This window comes from Geotrypetes seraphini, chromosome 7, assembly GCF_902459505.1.
Source record: "Geotrypetes seraphini chromosome 7, aGeoSer1.1, whole genome shotgun sequence".
Taxonomy (NCBI): Eukaryota; Metazoa; Chordata; class Amphibia; order Gymnophiona; family Dermophiidae; genus Geotrypetes; species Geotrypetes seraphini.
The window spans coordinates 95,474,454-95,494,671 of NC_047090.1; the positions used below are offsets into that span (position 1 = coordinate 95,474,454).

At 42.4% G+C, this 20,218-nt stretch overlaps 1 protein-coding gene across 2 annotated transcripts in view; it reads left to right on the top strand.

Moving 5' to 3' along the window:
• Positions 1–20,218, top strand: part of LOC117364015 (protein farnesyltransferase subunit beta-like) — a 146,174-nt gene that overhangs the window by 105,534 nt on the left and 20,422 nt on the right. For both annotated transcript variants that reach the window (XM_033952728.1, XM_033952729.1), the window contains 2 exons: positions 7,135–7,267; positions 19,282–19,393. In XM_033952728.1, coding sequence (XP_033808619.1) covers positions 7,135–7,267; positions 19,282–19,393 — 245 coding nt within the window. The remainder of the gene's footprint in view (positions 1–7,134; positions 7,268–19,281; positions 19,394–20,218) is intronic.

Here is a 20,218-nt window from a genome sequence, read left to right on the forward strand (position 1 = left end):
TTGCCTTCTAGTTGTCTCGTTCATGTCAAGATATATATATATTATTTATTTCATTTTCTATCCCGTTCTCCTCAAAGAGCTCAGAACAGGTTATAGGTTGACATACATAATATACAGTTAGGTTACCATTTGCCATAGTTACAGTACAAGCTTTTTTTTTTTTTTTTTTTAACAAGTTACAGTGATGGATTTCTAAATCACACCTAACAAGCATGAGCTGGGAAGCCCACCAGGGCTCTTAACTCACTCAGGCAACTTGGGTTGTACACAGAATAGTTCCATATTAATCATCTGGAGCTCCAAGCAATCATTTACTTTTTAGTGCTCAGGGATCTCCTACAAGAAAGGTTAACACTCATTCAAACAGACAAAATGCCATATGAGAAGTTGAATTTGGGTCTTACAGTATTTTGCAAAAGGCTCTGCTGAAACATCTGCATTTGCCAGTGCATAAAGTAGGATTAGCCATTCCAAAACCCTGCATGTACAAAATGGAAAAACAAAATCATCACTTGTCATCTGCTTAGGGCGGCCAGAAACTATAGTACACCTGGCGGAATTCTGCTCAAGCAGCAGCAGCTCTGCTCACTCTCTTTACCTTTCCAGCAAGAAGAGGAGGAAGTGAACTACAGTTCACAAAAACAGTCAGGTCTAAGTCCAGCACAGGATGATGAAGGGACCTATTGTGCAGTGGGCTATTTCTTACTTGCCATGGGATCTCATCAGGGGAGGGGAAGAGAGTAAGTAGAGCTGCTGCTATGGTTGAAAATGAGAAGGGGCCAGAAAAAGGTGAGTGTGCAATGGGGGCAGAGTAAAGGGATGAATCATGTGCCTGGAGAAAGGGGTGGGTGATGGGCAGGCAAAATAAAAGGGTAAATGTGCCATGAAGGGAGTTTGGGGCAGAGTAAAAGGGAAAATATGTCATGGGGGTGGGAGCAGCAAGCTGAAGGCTTGCTATTGGTAGATGGGGAGGGGAGGAAAGATAAAGTGATAGCTGGGGAGGTGAGGAGAAAGAATGAGAGGTTGGGGCTTTTCATGTGGGAGAAGACTTTAGAGGCAGACAGAATTATGGGTCATATTGGGATTTAGAGGGAGACAGAAATTCAATTTGAGTGAGGGGGAACTGAGGAGGCTGGAGCCTGAGAAAGGAAAGGGCAGGAAGGAATTTCAGGCCTTATGATGGGGGTATTCCTACACACAACACTACAAATAAAATTGCAGAATTTTCATTTTTTTGCGTATGCAGAATTCCACCAGAAGTACTATATGTATAGGAGCTCCATTCAGGTATATAGATATACAGTAGTTATATACATATAAATATGTCTGATCAATTAGAGAATAATAGATAATATATTTTATTGACCCAGGTCATTTGGAAAAACTTTTGGCTGAGAGCAATTTCAGGATAATTTAATTTTCCCAGTATGAATTTTGATTGGAGTTAATAGATGTAATTTTCTACTGCCATTTAGAGTACTGGTATGAGTATGGTTTAGTGTGTTTCTTATGAGGTGGACTTGAGAACATTTGATATGAAAGATTTGATATCTTTATTTCTGTATTCTCCATTCTTTCTTTTATTATTGACTAGCTGATGGCCCGGCGTTGCACGGGTATTTAATTATAGCAATAACACTGTAAATGGATTCAAATAAAGATACTTTATAGTGGTGAATGAAATTATTTTTTAACAGCTTTATAAAAAGTACAATATTCAAATTATAATGTGAAATATTTGACAAAATGAATACAATACAACTAACACAAAACTTGATTATAAACAACATTTTTAGTTTCACCTCCAGGAGCAAGAACATATAAATTCTTGGGTGAACCCACCCTTGATCAAGCAACATAGAGTTGTTTATGGGAAAAACAGGGGGGATCTTAAATCCACTCCACAGTATGTAATAGTCTGTCCCTGTGATTTGTTGATTGTGATAGAGAATGCAAGTCTCACTGGAATTTGCAATCTCTTAAACTGAAAAGGAAGATCTGTTGGAATAAGTGGCATCCAAAAGTTTCAGTATTGATTTAAACAACTCAATATATGGAAACTCAGGTTGAAAAGAAACTCCATGCAGTTTTTTCCCGGTTCAGAATGGAACCTGTGTTCCTAGTTCAGCATATGTGAGTACTCATGTAATGTAATAACATTATGAACTGGGGTGCATGAAGGAAACAGTTACAAACACAGTTAGGAACATACAAACTCTATATGTATGGTGTCCGTGGTAGAATAGAAACGATGTCCCTAGTGGTTATAGTGTCATTAGAAAGTGTTTTATAGTTGGAATTACAGTGAGAATGGCAGCTTTTTACATCCTTTCCAATGACATGAATGGTTAAAATCTGATTTTATGTTTGTAGCTCCGCCCACGTGTGCAGGTGGGCCGCGAGACCCCCAGAACATATCACCCCAGGTAGTGAGGGATCTGCATACCAAGTTTCGTTCAAATCGGTCAAGCCGTTTTTGAATTACTGTGAGAATGGCAGCTTTTTACATTTTTTCCATTAACATGAATGGGTGAAATCTGATTTTATGTTTGTAGCTCCGCCCACGTGTGCAGGTGGGCCGCGAGACCCCCAGAACATATCACCCCAGGTAGTTGGAATTACTGTGAGAATGGCAGCTTTTTACATTTTTTCCATTGACATGAATGGGTGAAATCCGATTTTCTGTTTGTAGCTCCGCCCATGTGTGCAGGTGGGCCGCGAGACCCCCAGAACATATCACCCCAGGTAGTGAGGGATCGGCATACCAAGTTTCGTTCAAATCGGTCAAGCCGTTTTTGAATTACTGTGAGAATGTCAGCTTTTTACATTTTTTCCATTGACATGAATGGGTGAAATGTGATTTTCTGTTTGTAGCTCCGCCCACGTGTGCAGGTGGGCCGTGAGACCCCCAGAACATATCATCCCAGGTAGTGAGGGATCTGCATACCAAGTTTCGTTCAAATCGGTCAAGCCGTTTTTGCGTGATCGCGGCACATACACACACACACACACACATACATACATACATACATACACACATACATACCTCCGATTTTATATATATAGATATAATAATGATATTAAAATGCAAGAAAAATATGTATAAAAGTGGAGCAAGTTATGGAATGAAACCCCAAAAAGTTGTGTTTTTTTGGGGGGTTTTTAAGGGAAATTTTTAAAGAGATACAAGTATGTATAAATAAATAAAATACCTTTCTTGGTAGTTCAAGGTGAATTGCATCCATGTACAGTAAACAGTTTTCCTGTCCACAGAGGGCATAAAATCTAAGGGATCCTTTTACAAAGGTGTTCTAAAGGATTTAGCATGCATTAACAAATTAGTATGCTCTAAATGCCACACAGCCCATTGTATACACATGGGCTCCATGCCACACTGATTTATTAGCATGCGATAAATCATAAGTGCACCTTTGTAAAAGGAACCCTATATACCTGTGTATAACTTGCCTTGATGAAGAAGAAAATATGGGGCAGGGAGGGGGCTAACCACAATTACTCTCTCATTTTCTTGTATTAGACCCTAGTTAGACTAATCTACAAATTAAAGAAATATGATTCAATCACAACCTTCATCAGACAACTACATTGGCTCCCAGTATCATCCTGAATAATTTTCAAATCGTCATGTATCCTACACCAGATTCTATACGGAAACTCAGTAGCTCCTCTCATCCAATTATTCTCTACTGCTTGGTAGACATCAAAAAGAATCCTTAACAGAATCCAACTAAACTTGCCATCCACAAAACACCTCCACTACAAATAAATTTTCCACTCTATGCTAACTTATCTGGGTGTAAAAACCTGGAATGACCACCAGAAGCAATCAAGAAAGACAAACTACACCACATTCAGAAAAAACCTGAAGCCCCACCTCTTTGACAATTAACTGTTTCAACTTCTGTATAGCACCCCAACTTCTAGATCCCTCCTCTTGCTTCTCCATGCCCCCGTCCCCTATTATTTTCCCATTTCCTCTTTGAACTGTCACCTTAAACATGTAGAGGTTTGTGTGACTCACAAATGGAAGATTAGATTAGAAATACATTTTACTTTCTGTGGCCCTAGTGAGCTCTTGTTCTAAGTTTTGGCCTGGGGCAATGGAGAGTTAAGTGACTTGCCCAGGGTCACAAGGATTTGTAGTGGGAATTGAACTCAGTTCATCGGGATCTCAGTTCATTGTACTAACCATTAGGGTACTTTTGAGGCGATTTTGTTGAGATGCATGCATAATTGTTTCTGCTTGCCCAAATTGTATGTACAACATGCCTTCTTTTGAATATGTATATTCAGGGCCTCTGTTCATTGAAAATGTTTCATTTTCAAATCATTATTTACCCATGCAGGTAATTTCGATGTGTAGAAGATGAACAGGACTTCTAAAATGACCGTTTAGATATCAGTAAGCAAGGAGGACCAGGTTCTTTTTTCCTATTCCAGGAAGCAGTAAGAATTAGGGACTATGTCATTTCCATTTGCCTTCCAATTCAGGCTGTCTGTACCCTTAGGGATCGGAATCAGCTGACAGACTCAGTAGTGCTATTTGTTCTTATTTATGGTCTATGCTCTATCAAACTATAGGATATTTTTTTAAGCTCGGGAACGCCTCACATAAAATTTTTTTCACCAGCAATGGCAAGTCCAGACATTACTGTTCAATTCAACTAGGCCTAGATTAACTGATGAGGGATGCACTCACCTTAAACTGGAAATGGCCACTCCTGTATGTTTTATCTTTCCATTCCTTTCGTAGTGAGGTCTCTCAAAGCACCAGAACTAGTTCTCTCTCATCAAAAACTTTTAACAGTTTTTCTTTGGGCAAACTTCAGATATTTCCATTGTTGTTAACCAAAATAAGGGTTTCCTTCTACATCTGTAATAGATTTCTGCAAGAAAGTTGTTTGAAGGGCAAGGATTCAGTGCAGAATGTTTTTGTTATGTCTCTTTTGTTAATTTTACACTGTGCATTTTATAAATAATTCTAAACCTTGACTCACTACCAGCTCAGGTTGGAAATTGAGTAGCAACTAGTTTCTGCCTAGAACTACCAATGCTTATACAAAATATCATGATTACCACAAGGAAACTCTTTACAAGGTGTACTCGTGCCTTTTAAGTGTAAGAGATTCTCTGTCTGGCATTTCACAAAGTCACAACCCCATTCGGAGTTTGTCAAATACGGTGACGGGTCAAAAGCGCACGAGGACAAAGGCGCGCCAACAACTGAGCGCAGGGCTTAATCGCGCCGAAGAAAAACCGTATTTTAAAGGGCTCTGACAGGCGGTGTGGGGGGAACCCCCCCCACACTCTACTTAATAGGGATTGCGCTGCCTCACACTGCCATGTTGGGGGGGGTGTAACCCCCCCACATTATACTGAAAACTTAACTTTTTCCCTAAAAAACAGGGAAAAAGTTAAGTTTCCAGTATAATGAGGGGGGTTACAACCCTCCAAACCCCCACAACGCCAGTGCGATCTCTATTAAGTAAAGTGGGGGGGTTCCCCACCAACACCCCCTGTCGGAGCCCTTTAAAATACGTTTTTTCTTCGGCGTGATTAAGTCCTGTGCTCAGTTGTCTGCTCTCGGTTGTCGGCGCGCTTTTGTCTTTGCGCGCTTTAGACTATGAACCGTCAAATACTATACTCAGTTACCTGTACTATCTCTGACTAAGCCTGCAAACATTCTCTATTAGAGCACATCTCTGTATACTCAGCCTATCATGTCCTCATCAATAATCTTCTGTATTCACAATCTCCACTGACCTCTTGGTTCTTGAAGATCTGCATGTAAGCCACCATTGTAGAAGCGTTCTGTATTGCTGGAGCTTAATATTGCCCTTGCATCACTCATGAGGCTGCCTTTTCAGCGAAATATGTCTGCTTTATTCTAGTGCCTTTTACGCTGACTAGAAAACTAAGGGCTCCTTTTACAAAGGTCCGATAAGCGTTTTAGCGCGTGCTAACCATGCACTAAATGCTAACGCGTGCATGTTAGTCTATGTACACGTTAGCAGTTAGTGCGCGCGTGTATTTAGCAAGTGCTAAAATGCATAGCGCACCTTAGTAAAACAGGGGGGTAAGTGAACTTCAAGCCTTTGCTACCTGTAAACTGTATACTCAGTTTCATCACAACAAAATAATTATTTGAACTAAAGGTGATTTTCCTATTATTGAAAAAAATAGTCTTTGCTACATTTTGCCTTTAACTTCAGAGCCTATGCAAGAACATTCTACACACTCTATTGCCAAAGGACTCTCACTTACTACCTTGAAAGTACAGAATTGATCAGAAAATCTACACAGTTGTTTCTTTTTGGCCCCAATAGAATTGCTATTCCAGTAGCCAAATGATCCTAAGGAAATTAACTAGCATTCTGCATCCAGTTCCATTACAAATCAACACTCTTCTAATCAATATTCAGACCTCATCAAATTTGAGCCATTGAAGCTACTGTAACTCTTACAAAATCTGCTTCACTGGACAAAGCAGAAACTTTCCTTCATATTTCCATTACACGCTATTGTATTGGACCAGTCTTCAATTGAAGATAGTGCATTCAATCAAATTGTGCTGGTCAACCACACGCTATTGTATTGGACCAGTCTTCAATTGAAGATAATGCATTCAATCAAACTGTGCTGGTCAACCACACGCTATTGTATTGGACCAGTCTTCAATTGAAGATAATGCATTCAATCAAACTGTGCTGGTCAACCACACGCTATTGTATTGGACCAGCCTTCAATTGACGATAATGCATTCAATCAAACTATGCTGGTCAACCAGTCTTTGTAACTTTGGAAACTCCCCCTCTTTCTTATGACTGAGCTGTACCAGATAGGACCTCCCTGATCTTGAATCATCCACTTGTGTGTATTCCGTCATGAACTTTGGTGACTGAGGGAAACGGTGTGCGCAAAAAGGCTGCACATACTTAATTTAATGCAAGTTTTGAGCTCTGGAAGAGCTATTCCTCCTATTGCATTCAGATGCTGTTCCTCCTAGTGCTATCAGATGATGTCATCCACTGATCAGACCTGTTACAGATGAGAAACAATGCCTTACCAAGTTACTGAATGGGAAAATGCTCATGCAATTCATTTCTTTTTTAGCGTTGGGTTACGAGCAGACAAATGAGATTTGAAGGTGGATTTCAGGGTCGCTGTAACAAATTAGTGGATGGTTGCTACTCATTTTGGCAGGCAGGTTTACTGCCACTTCTACATAGAGCACTATATGCCCAAGGTGAGTAATATATTTGATGTGCAGAATTGTTAAGTCTTAAAATGAGATCAAACAAAAATACTGACAATTAAGACCTAGTGGTCCAAGTCCACTGAGATTGTGTGTACATTACTAAGCAGTCTTTATTTTAGAAGCTCATTCAGATTATAGATCTTAAGTACTCTTCTCACAAAGGGAAAAAAAAGCCAGAGTTAGAGCTTCTGACCCATACGGGTCTCAAAAGTAACAATTTCACTATTGTCACTCTTGAGACCCATATGAGTCAGAATCTCTAGCTCTGAGGCTTTTTTTTCCCTTTGTGAGAAGAGGGTTTATAGACAGTGGAGCGCAAGACGTCAGCGCGTTGACAATCCAGCGTCGACAATTCGGCGCAAGACAGATGCACGCGGGGGAAAAAGTAATTTTTAAAGAGCTCTGACAGGGGGTTTGGGGGGCAACCCCCCCACTTTATTGGTTAGTGTTCGCGCTGCTGTTGAAGGTGGATTCGGGGGGTTGGAAACCTCCATTATAGCGAAAACAGAACTTTTTCTTATTTTTTTCGGGAAAAGTTCCGTTTTCTCTATAATGTGAGGGGTTTCACCCCCCAAACCCTCCCGCAACGGCAGCTTGAACACTAACCAATAAAGTGAGGGGGTTGCCACCTCAAACCCCCAGTCTGAGCTTTTTAAAAATTATTTTTCCCCCGTGCGCTTCTGTCTTCCGCCGAATTGTCTGCGCTGGATTGTCGGCGCGCTGGTGTCTGGCGCGCAATTATCCCGTCACCGAAAAGAGTACTTAAGATCTGAATGAGCTTCTAAAGTAAAGACTGCTTAGTAATATACACACAATCAGAGTGGGTTTATTAATTATATAGTCTTCAGAATTAAGTGATACATTTTCTTTGACAGTTAGATTTCTGGACCAAGTTCTTATTTTAATTGCCATATTACATTCAAGTATCACAAACATGTAATTTTATTATTTTTTAATGTATCCTTCCTTCATGGCATTGATATAGCCTACCCCATCAGGAGTCAAGAGCAATTACAATCTTGATCATGCCAAGAAGCAGAAGATGGTTCATTTCTAGAGCTGAATATCCTCACAGTATACCGCTGTGGGCTCTGAGAACCAGTTCCTCAGCAGAATATATATATTTTTTTTAATGCAGCAATACTTAATTGTATTTGCCTGCGTTTTAATGCATGCTTCAGTTGAGCAGACATTATTTTGCAGAACAGTAACTTTGTGGAACTATACCAAAACATATTTGAAATATTCAAGGCAGAATGTATTGTGGTGGTGTATCAAGAGTTGCTTAGAGATGAATAATCTGATGATAATAGTATGGCAAAGCTGTTGAGGGAATTACTATTCAATATTTTTCATTTATTTGGATTTAGCTCATGCCTTTCTCAGTTGTTTAAATGATTGTGAATGATTGTCTAGTTGTGATTTTACTTTCCTATTTATAATTTGACACTCCTTTTCCTTATCTTTAAATCTAAATTAGCTTCTACACCACCTTGATTTATGCTCCTTATAGGATGGTCTAGAAAATCTTAAATGAAATGAAAGGCGATCTAGAAAATCTTAAATGAAATGAAAGGCAAGTTACATTCATGTACAATAGGTATTTCCCTGTCCCTGAAGGACTCACAAATCAGTGGAGGATTAAATGACTTTCCCAAGGTCATAAGGATTTGCAGTAGAATTTGAACTGGGCTTTCCTGGTTTTCAGCATTCTACCCTAACCCTTAGGCATCTATTCCACACCATTTCTTTGATATATTCACTTATTGGTATAACAACATCCAGGTCAGTATTAAATTAATCAAGCTGTTGTTCTTGTACTAAAGAAAGTAAGAGATCTCCCCCTCATTGCACAAAGGATTCTTAGATTTGTTAAACTTTTTTTTTTTAAATCTTTATTCATTTTCAAATCAAAACAACAAGTGCACAAAAATACATCATACAAGTAATTCCAATATAGCACTATAATATCTAACACATAAAATGAGTAATAATCCCCACCCATCCACCCACCCTTCATCACATTTTCAACTAAAATAGAATATATACGTTATATAACATATTATAACATATCTTATAAAACTACTCCCCAACTCCACCCTCCCCCATGAGTTTGATAAATATAGCTAAGAAAGAAAAAAAAAGGAAAAGAAAAGAACTGAACTGATGACTATTCATCGCAATACTTTGCCAATGGCCCCCATATCTTTATTACCGTATTTTCACGCTTATAATGCGCGCGTTATACGTGTTTTTACAAACCGTGCATAACCTTGCGCGGTATACGCGTGAGCGTGTTGTACAAAAAATTTTTTTACATAGTTCCCCCCCCCCGACGTCCGATTCACCCTCCCCGCAGGACCGCTCGCACCCCCACCCCGAAGGACCACTCGCACGCACCCACACCCCCACCCCGAAGGACCGCTCGCACGCACCCACACCCCCACCCTGAAGGACCACTCGCACCCCCCACAGCCTCCCGACCCCCCCCATCATGTAAAAGCTCCTACCGGTGTCCTGCTGCTTCCTCTTGGCGGTCCCGACACCCGACACGATCGGGGCAAGAGGGAGCTCAAGCCCTCTTGCCCCAGCCAACCGCAGCAACCCCGACACGATCGGGGCAAGAGGGAGCTCAAGCCCTCTTGCCCCCCCGACTCCCTGACACGATCGGGGCAAAAGGGAGCCCAAGCCCTCTTGCCCCGCTGACTCCCCAACTCCCTGACAATATCGGGCCAGGAGGGAGCCCAAGTCCTCCTGGCCCTGGCAACCCCCCCCCATTAGTTGTTCGGGCCAGGAGGGAGCCCAAACCCTCCTGGCCACGGCGACCCCCCACCCCGCACTACATTACGGGCAGGAGGGATCCCAGGCCCTCCTGCCCTTGACGCAAACCCCCCTCCCCCCAACGACCGCTCCCCCAAGAACCTCCGACCGCCCCCCAGCCGCTCCGCGACCCCCCTGGCCGACCCCCACGACCCCCCCACCCCCCTTCCCCGTACCTTTGTGTAGTTGGCCGGACAGACGGGAGTCAAACTCGCCTGTCCGGCAGGCAGCCAACGACGGAATGAGGCCAGATTGGCCCATCCGTCCCAAAGCTCCGCCTACTGGTGGGGCCTAAGGCGCTTGGGCCTATCAGAATAGGCCCGGGAGCCTTAAGTCCCACCTGGGGGCGGGGCCTGAGGCACATGGGCCCAACCCGACCATGTGCCCAAGGCCCCGCCCCCAGGAGGGACCTAAGGCTCCCGGGCCTATTCTGATTGGCCTAGGCGCCTTAGGCCCCACCAGTAGGCGGAGCTTTGGGACAGATGGGCCAATCCGGCCTCATTCCGTCGTTGGCTGCCTGCCGAACAGGCGGGTTTGGCCCCCGTCTGGCCAACTATACAAAGGTACGGAGAAGGGGGGTGGGGGTGTCGTGGGGGTCGGCCGGGGGGGTCGCGGGTCGGCTGGGGGGGCGGTCGGAAGGTTCTTGGGGGGGGCGGTCAGTTGGGGGGAGGGGGGTTTGCGTCGAGGGCAGGAGGGCCTGGAATCCCTCCTGCCCTTAATGTAGTGCGGGGTGGGGGTAGGGGGTCGCCGTGGCCAGGAGGGTTTGGGCTCCCTCCTGGCCCGAACAACTAGCCGGGGGGGGGTCGCCAGGGCCAGGAGGACATGGCCTCCCTCCTGGCCCGATATTGTCGGGGAGTTGGGGAGTCAAGTTTCAAGTTTCAAGTTTGACCTTTATTTGATAAATCGCTTATAATAACATCTAAGCGATGTACAGTAATAAAAACCAACAGAGTGTGGTAATACAATAAATTTGCAATAGTTACTCATAAAACAAACAAAATTAGACGAACAGGAGGGGGTGGGAAGGGAAGGGGAAAAGTTACAATGTTGTTCTTAGTTAGAGAAAGACATCAAAGGGAAACACATTGGGTAATAAAGGGTTATTAAAAATATTGGACCTAAAAGTGCTAAAAAGGTGGATTTTCATATGTCAAACGCGTCTTGAAATAGGTAAGTTTTTAAAATTTTCTTAAAAACAACGAGGTCAGTTTCATTTTTAATGAAGTTTGGAAGGGAGTTCCATAGTGAGGGTGCTTTTACAGAAAATATGTCATTTCGGCCTAGTGCCAATGACTTTAATGAGGGAACTGAGAGCAATTGTGAAGAAGAAGATCTGCGAGAACGTAAAGTTTTGTGAGGGACAATTCATTTTAGCAATATATTGAGGTTCATTGAAAATTAGAGATTTGTAAACCAGGAATAAAATTTTAAACGTAATTCTATGGGTTATTGGGCGGGGGCAAGAGGGGCTTTTGGCTCCCTTTTTGCCCCGATCGTGTCGGAGAGTCGGGGGGGCAAGAGAGCTTGAGCTCCCTCTTGCACCGATCGTGTCGGGGGTGCCACGGTTGGCTGGGGCAAGAGGGCTTGAGCTCCCTCTTGCCCCGATCGTGTCGGGGAGTCGGGACCGCCAAGAGGAAGCAGCAGGACACCGGTAGGTAGCTTCTACATGATGGGGGGGGGTCGGGAGGCTGTGGGGTGCGAGCGGTCCTTCAGGGTGGGGGTGCGGGTGCGGGTGGGAGTATGTGCGAGCGGTCCTTCGGGGTGGAGGTGCGGATGCGTGCGAGCGGTCCTTCGGGGTGGGGGTGCAATCGGTCCTGCGGGGGGGGGGGGTGAATCGGACGTCGGGGGGGCATCAGGCTTTCAGGGTGGGGACAGGACTTCAAGGGGGAGAGGAGAGTCGGGGCGGGCGAAAGGAGAGTCGGGGTGGCCAGAGGAGAGTCGGGGCGGGCGAAAGGAGAGTCGGGCGGCGACGGGAGAGTCGGGCAGCATGCGCGGTATACGGGTGTGCGCGGTATATAAAAATTTCTGTACATAAATTTGTGTTTTTTGCGCGCTATACCCGTGTGCGCGTTTTACACGGGTGCGCGTTATCTACGTGAAAATACGGTATATGTCCCTTTTTGTTTCGCTATTGCTCTTTCCATCTTAAAAATATGGCATAATGAATTCCACCAGAATGTGTGATTAAGATTCTTGTAATTTTTCCAATTATTGGTAATATGTTGAATGGCAACCCCTGTCATGACTAATAAAAGTTTGTTATTATATGATGATATTTGACTCTTCTTTCTCATAGCCATTCCGAATAAAACAGTATCATAGGAAAGCACAACATGGATTTCCAATAAAGAGTTTACTTGAGACCATATTGAATTCCAAAATAACTTGATATAGGGACAATAATAAAGTAGATGATCTAATGTCCCTGGTTCCAGATTACAGTGCCAGCATTTATTGGACTTAGAACTATCTAATTTTTGTAAACGAACAGGGGTCCAAAACACTCTATGTAACAAAAAGAACCAAGTTTGCCTCATAGATGCTGACACTGTACATCTCATCCTCCAAGACCAAATTTGTGGCCATTGAGATGCAGAAATCTGATGCTTAATCTCAATGCTCCAAATGTCTCTAAGACCACAATTTGGTTTTTTATTCAAGTATCCAGATAATAATTTATACCACAATGCGGCTTGATGTCCTAGGAAGTCTGCTTGGAAGCATAGGAACTCTAGACTATATTGATTATTAAGATTCTTCCATTCAGGGAACCCCACCTGAATAGCCTGCTTCAACTGTAACCACTTTAAAACTTTGTGATTTATTAAGACAAATCTATGTTGCAGTTGTGAAAATTCAAGCAGTTTTACCATCTGAAATAAAATCATTTGTTAATACTTAATACTCGATTTGCATTAGATTTTAGCCCAATCCTATCTTAAAGTAACTACAAATGGATCTTTGTCCTACAATAATTCCCATAGAAAGAAAACAGTTAGTATATGAACCTGAGCACATTGACATGGGGGAGCTTCAAGATTTATAATTGCAATTTCTAATGCATGTGTCTAGTGATCCTGAACGCTGGTCCTGAATGCTAGGGTCTTGTATCTCAACCAGCAGTTGCTTTCTAGAAAACTGGCCATCATGTTTTTCCAACTCCACCTCCTTCCCAGGGAGTGCTCCTTCCCCCTCAGTTTGTTTTCTGCAAGCGAATGTTGCCTCAGATAGAAGTAGTGTTCTGATTTTTCTCTACAGTTTTTATTATTTTCTGGGTATTTTTGGCTTAGTGGAGGCTTGTTGCCTAGAGGTTCCCACTTGGTGGGACCTCTACCTGGGAGAAGATGCAGACTCATATAGCAGAAGTATACTGCTAGCAGCATCGACTACTCAGAGACACCTAGCTAGCCAGCTAGCCTGCTGGTAGTTTTTAAAGTTCAAGGGCCATCCCCTGCATAGCTGCTTGCATCCCTGATTCAGTTAGGAGCTTGAGCGCAGGCCAAGTAGGCTCCTTCCTGGCTCAGCCGGGACTAACAGTGAGCTGGCTGTGTGATTCTCCCCCTTTTCATGGCATGGTTTTCTGGGGGTTGAGGTTCAGTCCGAATGGCAGCCAGAAGACCAGGTTCGTCCAATGAATCTGTGAGGAAAATTTCTTCTCCCTTTGATTCCAGCTGAAATCCTATGCTGAAGCAGATAAGCACCACATGGCACAGCGAGTAAGGTCATTGAAGCCTATTGGGAAAATGTGTGTTTGTTTGTTTTGATTTGTTTTTATTTGTTTATTCTTTTTTTTTGGGGGGGGGGGGGAATCTCTAAAGTTGATTTTTAGGGTTTCTGACCCCCAAGCCCCTTTCCCTATGATTTTCTTTTCCTTCAGGCTGTTTTTGGCACAATATTTCTGGTGGCAGCCATCTTGGATTTTAAATGGTCTTTTTAAATTTTGCCTCTATCTGCCTCAATTTTGCTCAAAATTGACTAGAATGGACTCCTCAGGCTTTTTTACCCCTATATCATGCCAAATTTGCTCTGGATGGCTGGCTGAGGAGCATCCATGTCCCACATGCAATGAAATGTGCGGGGAGGGGTGGGAGCCTTGTGCTCAGCCTCCGAGGAATCCTCCAGGGCTGAGGATCTGCAGGAGGCACATCCCCAGGGGAAGAGACCCCTTCCAGGACCCTCTGAATCTGTATTGGCCATGCGCAGTCGTGTGAGGGCCATAGAGTTCAGGAAGACTGGCAGGAGGGTCTCTGCTAAGGTCAGAGAAACCCCAGTACAAGGCTTCACACCACATTTTGTGAGCCTTATGTGAAATGCTTATTTGAACTGCTGAGGTCCTCGGAGGCTGTTAGCAGTGCACCAGTGGTAGCTGCACAGGGTTATCGACAGGCACCCCGTCCAGACAAGGATGCAGACTTGAACCAGGAGGGTCAGTCTGTCACAGACTGGGAGGATAGCAGGTCTGATTACATGCCACTTTTATCCCAGGATGAAGTTTCCCTGGCAGAGTCTGCTTCCATGTAGGAGGACAGCAGTCAAGAAGTGGTGGCGACACTGGATCAGGGAGAAGACCCTACAGTACCGGTTGTTCATGGCCTCTGCGCTTTCAAGTGTTATTTCCTTTTCGCTGCAGGAGTTAAAGCTGGAAGTCTCGCCAGCTTCTTTGCAATGCTCAGTTATGAGCAGTTCTGTGGCTCCATCTGCGCTTTTCCCTCACAACCGATCATCACTAAGCTGGTCACTGACCATTGGGAGTTGCCAGAAGGATCCCTTCGAATGGCTAAGACTATGACCAAACCATATTCAATGGCGCCAGATTTCCAGCAGCTGTTTGTTTAGCCTAAAGTGGGTTTGCTGGTGGTGCAGGTCACTAAATGAGCCTTCCTTCCTGGTGAAGGAGGGGTGATGTTAAAGGATCGTCAGGACCGCAAATTGGATTTACTCCTCAAGTGTCAATTTGAAGCTTTGGCCCTAGGGATTAATGCGGCATCCATGTCTTCCTTTGTTGCATGTGCTTGTTACACTCACCTGTCTTGGGCCTCAGTCCTCATAACTGGGGAAGATTCCCAAATCATCCTCTCTGGGGTGAATTATATTGTGGATGATGTATATGATCTCATCAGAGTTGTGAACAAGTTCTCGACCTATGTTATCTTCGCCTGACGGATGCTCTGGACCAGACAGTGGGCAGGAGATGCTACCTCTAAAGCTATGCTCAGAGGAGCTGAGAGAAAAAAAAAGAAAGATTATGCATAGGTAAATCATCATGAGCATACAGTCTGGTTTAAGTCTTAGCTTGTTAGCAGGTCTTGCGAGTAGCTATGAGCTCTATACATATTTGGTGCTGGTTGCACAAGTTTGAATGTTATAATACCATACAAAATATACCATACTGTTTTTTTTTACCCCACAATTATCAGCAAGGAATCATTGTGGGGCTATTTCCTATGTTTGTTACAGAGTAGAACAAAATTGTAGTATCTGAGATTTTCCCCCATTTTCCTCCTTCCTGTCACGTCTTTTATTACAGTGCTACTTGATTGCTTTTGTAGAAACTGAGGGGGCAGGAGCAGCTCCCTTTGAAGGAGGTGAAGTTCGAAAACATGAGTGACCGTTTTCTGCAAGCAACTTGCTGGTTTAGACACAAGATCCTAGCGCTCAGGACCACTAGACAAGAAAGAAGATTACTGAGATAAGAACCTAGTCTTTCTATTATAATCAAGTATGAATATTGATGAGAAGATTATAACATTGAGTGTAATATACATATTGTGTATAGCATAGCAAGAAAGATCAAAGAATATGGAGGCAGAAATTTCATGACACACACAAAAAAAATTGCTAAAATGATTCAAACCACAGATCCCTTTGTCCTAGCTGCCTGACTCGTATAGTAAGAAACAATAGGTGCATAGAGAAAGCATGTAAGACCTTGGTCTTCACTCCCAGTCCATGAAGATTGGGATTTGCCAGATGTCCTTATGAGTGACAAGTCTGTTTTAGATATGTTTTTTATGACTGGTTGCTATTAAAGTGGGTTCTGAAGACCATGCTCGCTCTGCTCTTTTCCATTGGACTTTGCTGCTATTTGTGCAGAGGTGACTGTCTTCATTACACAAACACATGAGACGGTCCCTGCTTGACAGAGTTTACAATCTAGTCAAGACAGACAGATTAGGGAGTCTCATTTTATTATGAGTATGAGTAATAATTATTTCTGTAGCACTACCAGGCGTATGCAATTATGTACATTGTACATGCAAGAGACGGTCCCTGCTCTGAAGAGCTTACAATCTAATTATGACCGACACACATAGGGGACTAAAAGGTGGTAAGAGACTATTAAGGGAGTGACAAATATGTCAGTTAGGTCAGTGTTTAAACACAGCTTCAAATAAGTGGGTTTTTAGTCTGGCTTTGAATACCACCAGAGACAGAGCCTGACAGAACGAGCCAGGCAGGTTGTTCCAAGCATGCGGCATAGCAAGGTAGAAGGGACTAAGATGGAAGTTGGCGGTAGAGGAGAAGGGTACAGAGAGGAGGGACTTGTCTAATGAGCGGAGTTCCTGAAGGAGAGATACTGAGGAGCTACAGAGCAAGTAAAGCATGGGTACTGAACAGATGATTAAGAAATTAATTGTATCCTATCCTATGGCTTTTTAATTTTAGTGTGAATTGGGTATGTACTTGTGGAGTGGGCATGCTCAGAGAAGGAGTTTGGGTAGAATGTGGGTAGTGATTGATAATCCTCCCCTTAATTGGTCTAATCTACTACTGCTTGTTATTTCTGTACCACTATAGAAAATGTATGGAGGTTCTCTCGGCCTTGTTCCTTGGAACTTGGGATCTAGTGAAAAAACAAAGAATGCAGAAGAGCTGCTACTTTATTGTCAGTCTGTAGTCAGAGGTGACGTTTCCTACCTTTATAGCTTCAGAATCTTCAGCTCTTGCTAGTTTTCAATACTCTTATTCTGCCATTCCCTATTTTCTCTTGCCTTCTCAGCCATCCGACCTACATATTGGCTTTTATATTCATTCCCCTTTATCATTTCAGGCAGATACAAACAGACAAAATGACAGCAGATAAAGTCTGTAAGGCCCATCAAGTCTGCATTTCCTGTGCATAGGTATAAACCAAAAATAGGAACATTTTTCAAAGTATAAAATTTGTTCTGTTGCTAAGATCATACCCTTCGAAAGGGAAAATTATATATTGCTGTCTTGCCTAAAAGTGCAAAAATATAATTATGTAAAAATTATACATAAAATATAATTTTTTTAAAATATAATTATGTATAAATTTGTATGCTTTTGAGCAAAAGTGTGTGTGGTTATAACAAAAAGAAAAAAAAAATGAAGGTGCAAAATAAAGACTTGTAGATGAGGCATCTCACATGAAGCTGTACAAGATTTGGTGAACTTGACTCAAATTAAGGGGTCCTTTTATTAAGGTGTGCTAAATGCTAAGACATAAATTATATTCTTATAGGCACTTGAGCATTTAGCGTGAGCTACATCGGTTAGCGCACCTTAGTGAAAGGACCACTAAATGATTGCAATCCATTTCATAAAGTTGAAATGCAGTATATAAGATTCTAAATTAAACAATTTAGAAGCACATGCTCCTTTTCTGAAAATTATCTCGGACAATTTTCTGCTTCATTTGTGGGATAAGAGATAGTCATAGACTCCAGTTGGTCGCTGGTTTACCCTTCACTACTTTGCCTCTAGGGGATCCTCTTTGCTTACTTGCTCCCTTTCTGAGCCCTTTATTCCTTATCATGCCTTATTTGGCTATATTGAACCAAATTGTACCTCCATGGCATAATTTCTATAAACTTTACAAATTAAAGTATGCATTATATAAAGAAGTATTTCCGTGTTTTTGTTTTTTAAAACTTGCTGCCGATGACTTAATCAGACGTCCCCCTAGCTCTTGCAGTATGAGGTATAGTGAACACTAGTTCCCCATTTACTTTTACATCTTTCATCATTTTATGTTCCTCTCATATCTCTTACGTCTTCTATTTTCTAAGCTGAAGAGTCTTAGACCTTTTGAATTCATTGTCATATAGTTGTTCCATGACCCAGTCATCCGTCGTCCTTCTCTATACCTTACCAAGGTGTATTGTAAACAGAACTGTGCACAATATTGAAAAATTGGAAACTATGATTTTGTATGCTTTCCTAAATGTGGTATGGTTGGTTGTAAATCTTTCTTGGCGACAGAGAGTTTATCTCCTGAATTAAGTCGCCACATTTTTTTACTTACCTGAAGATTCATCTAAATTTATTAAAAAACAACAATTCAGCTAAAATAGAAAGCAACTTAATATAAGGGAAGTTTTTTTTGACCAATGATGTCTCTATAGTTAGGAGTTAAGGCAAAATAAGTTCTAAAGCCTGTCTCCTTAGAGCTCTTGAGGTCTTTTCCTTCCTGTCAATAATAGCATTATATGCTGAAGAAACAGTAATATAATATGAAATAACATATTTGTTTGTGGATAAGATTATCTTTATTATAACCTAGTGCAAGTTTCAGATTTGTCTTCACTGATACCTGTGTTCAGCATTTTATGGAAACAGGAATAATTTAGAAACTAGAAAAACAGTAGATGTACTTCCTTCAGAATCATGAAAAATGGAAGGAAATTGGAGGTCAATTAAGTACAACTGGTTATCATTGTGAGTAAATTTAATGGAATCAGTACTAAAGGAAGGAAAGGATAATTGAGTATCTCAAATCCAAGGCAGCATAGTGTTACCAAAGGGAAATCATGTCAAAAACAATCTGATCAAACATGTTATAGGCTACTGAGCAGATTATTAGGGTGGCGTACCTTATTAGCGCCTAGGAATCTATTATACGTAATGTTAAAGGTAATATTTAGTACCTGCTTATGTCTAATACATTGAAACTGTACTTTATTAATAGCTTTGTAAAGTATCATAACCTGGACATGTAATTTATGTATGTGTTTTCTTCCATATTGTATGGTTTTATTTGAAAGGTCTTATAATTTGTTAAAACATATATATTTTATATTACCTGGTGCTTCCATTAGGGAAGCCCAATATCCATAATTCATCCTTTGATAGGATTTTATTTGCTCCATATCTCTTTTGATTTCAAGTGGTGACACATCTTGAGATTTAAATCAAACTGGTGGGATTTGTTCTCTCAGGTGATCGTGTCCTCAGTCCAACTCACTGGATGTTTCATCAACAAGCTCTACAAGAATATATACTTACGTGCTGTCAGTCTCCTGCTGGAGGTCTACTAGATAAGCCTGGCAAGTAAGTATACTCTACTCTGGATCCTCAGGGACTATAGTATAGTTCCCCACAGGAACTCAATTTCCCCGTCCTGTCCCCGTGAGTTTTGCCGCTGTCCCTGCCCTATTCTTGTAAGATCTGTCTTAACCACACAAGCCTTGAACACATAATTGTAAAGGATTTGAGGCTTGTGCAGATTACATTACATTACTGGCTTATATTCCGCCTGTACCTTTCAGTTCTAAGCGGATTACATCAGAACGATAACTGGACATTTCCAGGAAGAGAAATACAAATTACAATTAAGGCGTAAGGTCTAAAGCAATTTTGATGAGTGGGATCTAAGAGGGGGAGAGAGGGGGAAAGGAAGGGATTAGGACATTTGGGTGAATTTCTTGAATAGTAGGGTCTTGAGGATGGAGCTTACAGGAATGGGGCAGGGACAGGAAAAGAACTGGATGGGCGGGGACAAATTTGTCCCCTGTCGTTCTCTAGTATAAAACTTTCTATATACCATATTTTTCGCTCCATAAAACACACCTGACCATAAGACGCACCCTAGATTTAGAGGAGGAAAACAAGAAAAAAAATATTCTGAACCAAATTGTATACTAATATATACCAGGTTCTGCACCCAGCCCCCTCACTCCTTGCCAGGCTCTGCACCCTGTCCCCCCTTCCCTAGCAGGCTCTGCACCCATCCCCCTTCCCCCCCTGCCCTGCCAGGCTCTGCACCCAGCCCCCTTCCCTGCCAGGCTCTGCACCCAGCCCCTTGCCCTGCCCTGTACCCTGTTCCCCCTCTGGTGGTCTAGTGGTAGACTGCGACAGGTTCATTTAAAAATCTTT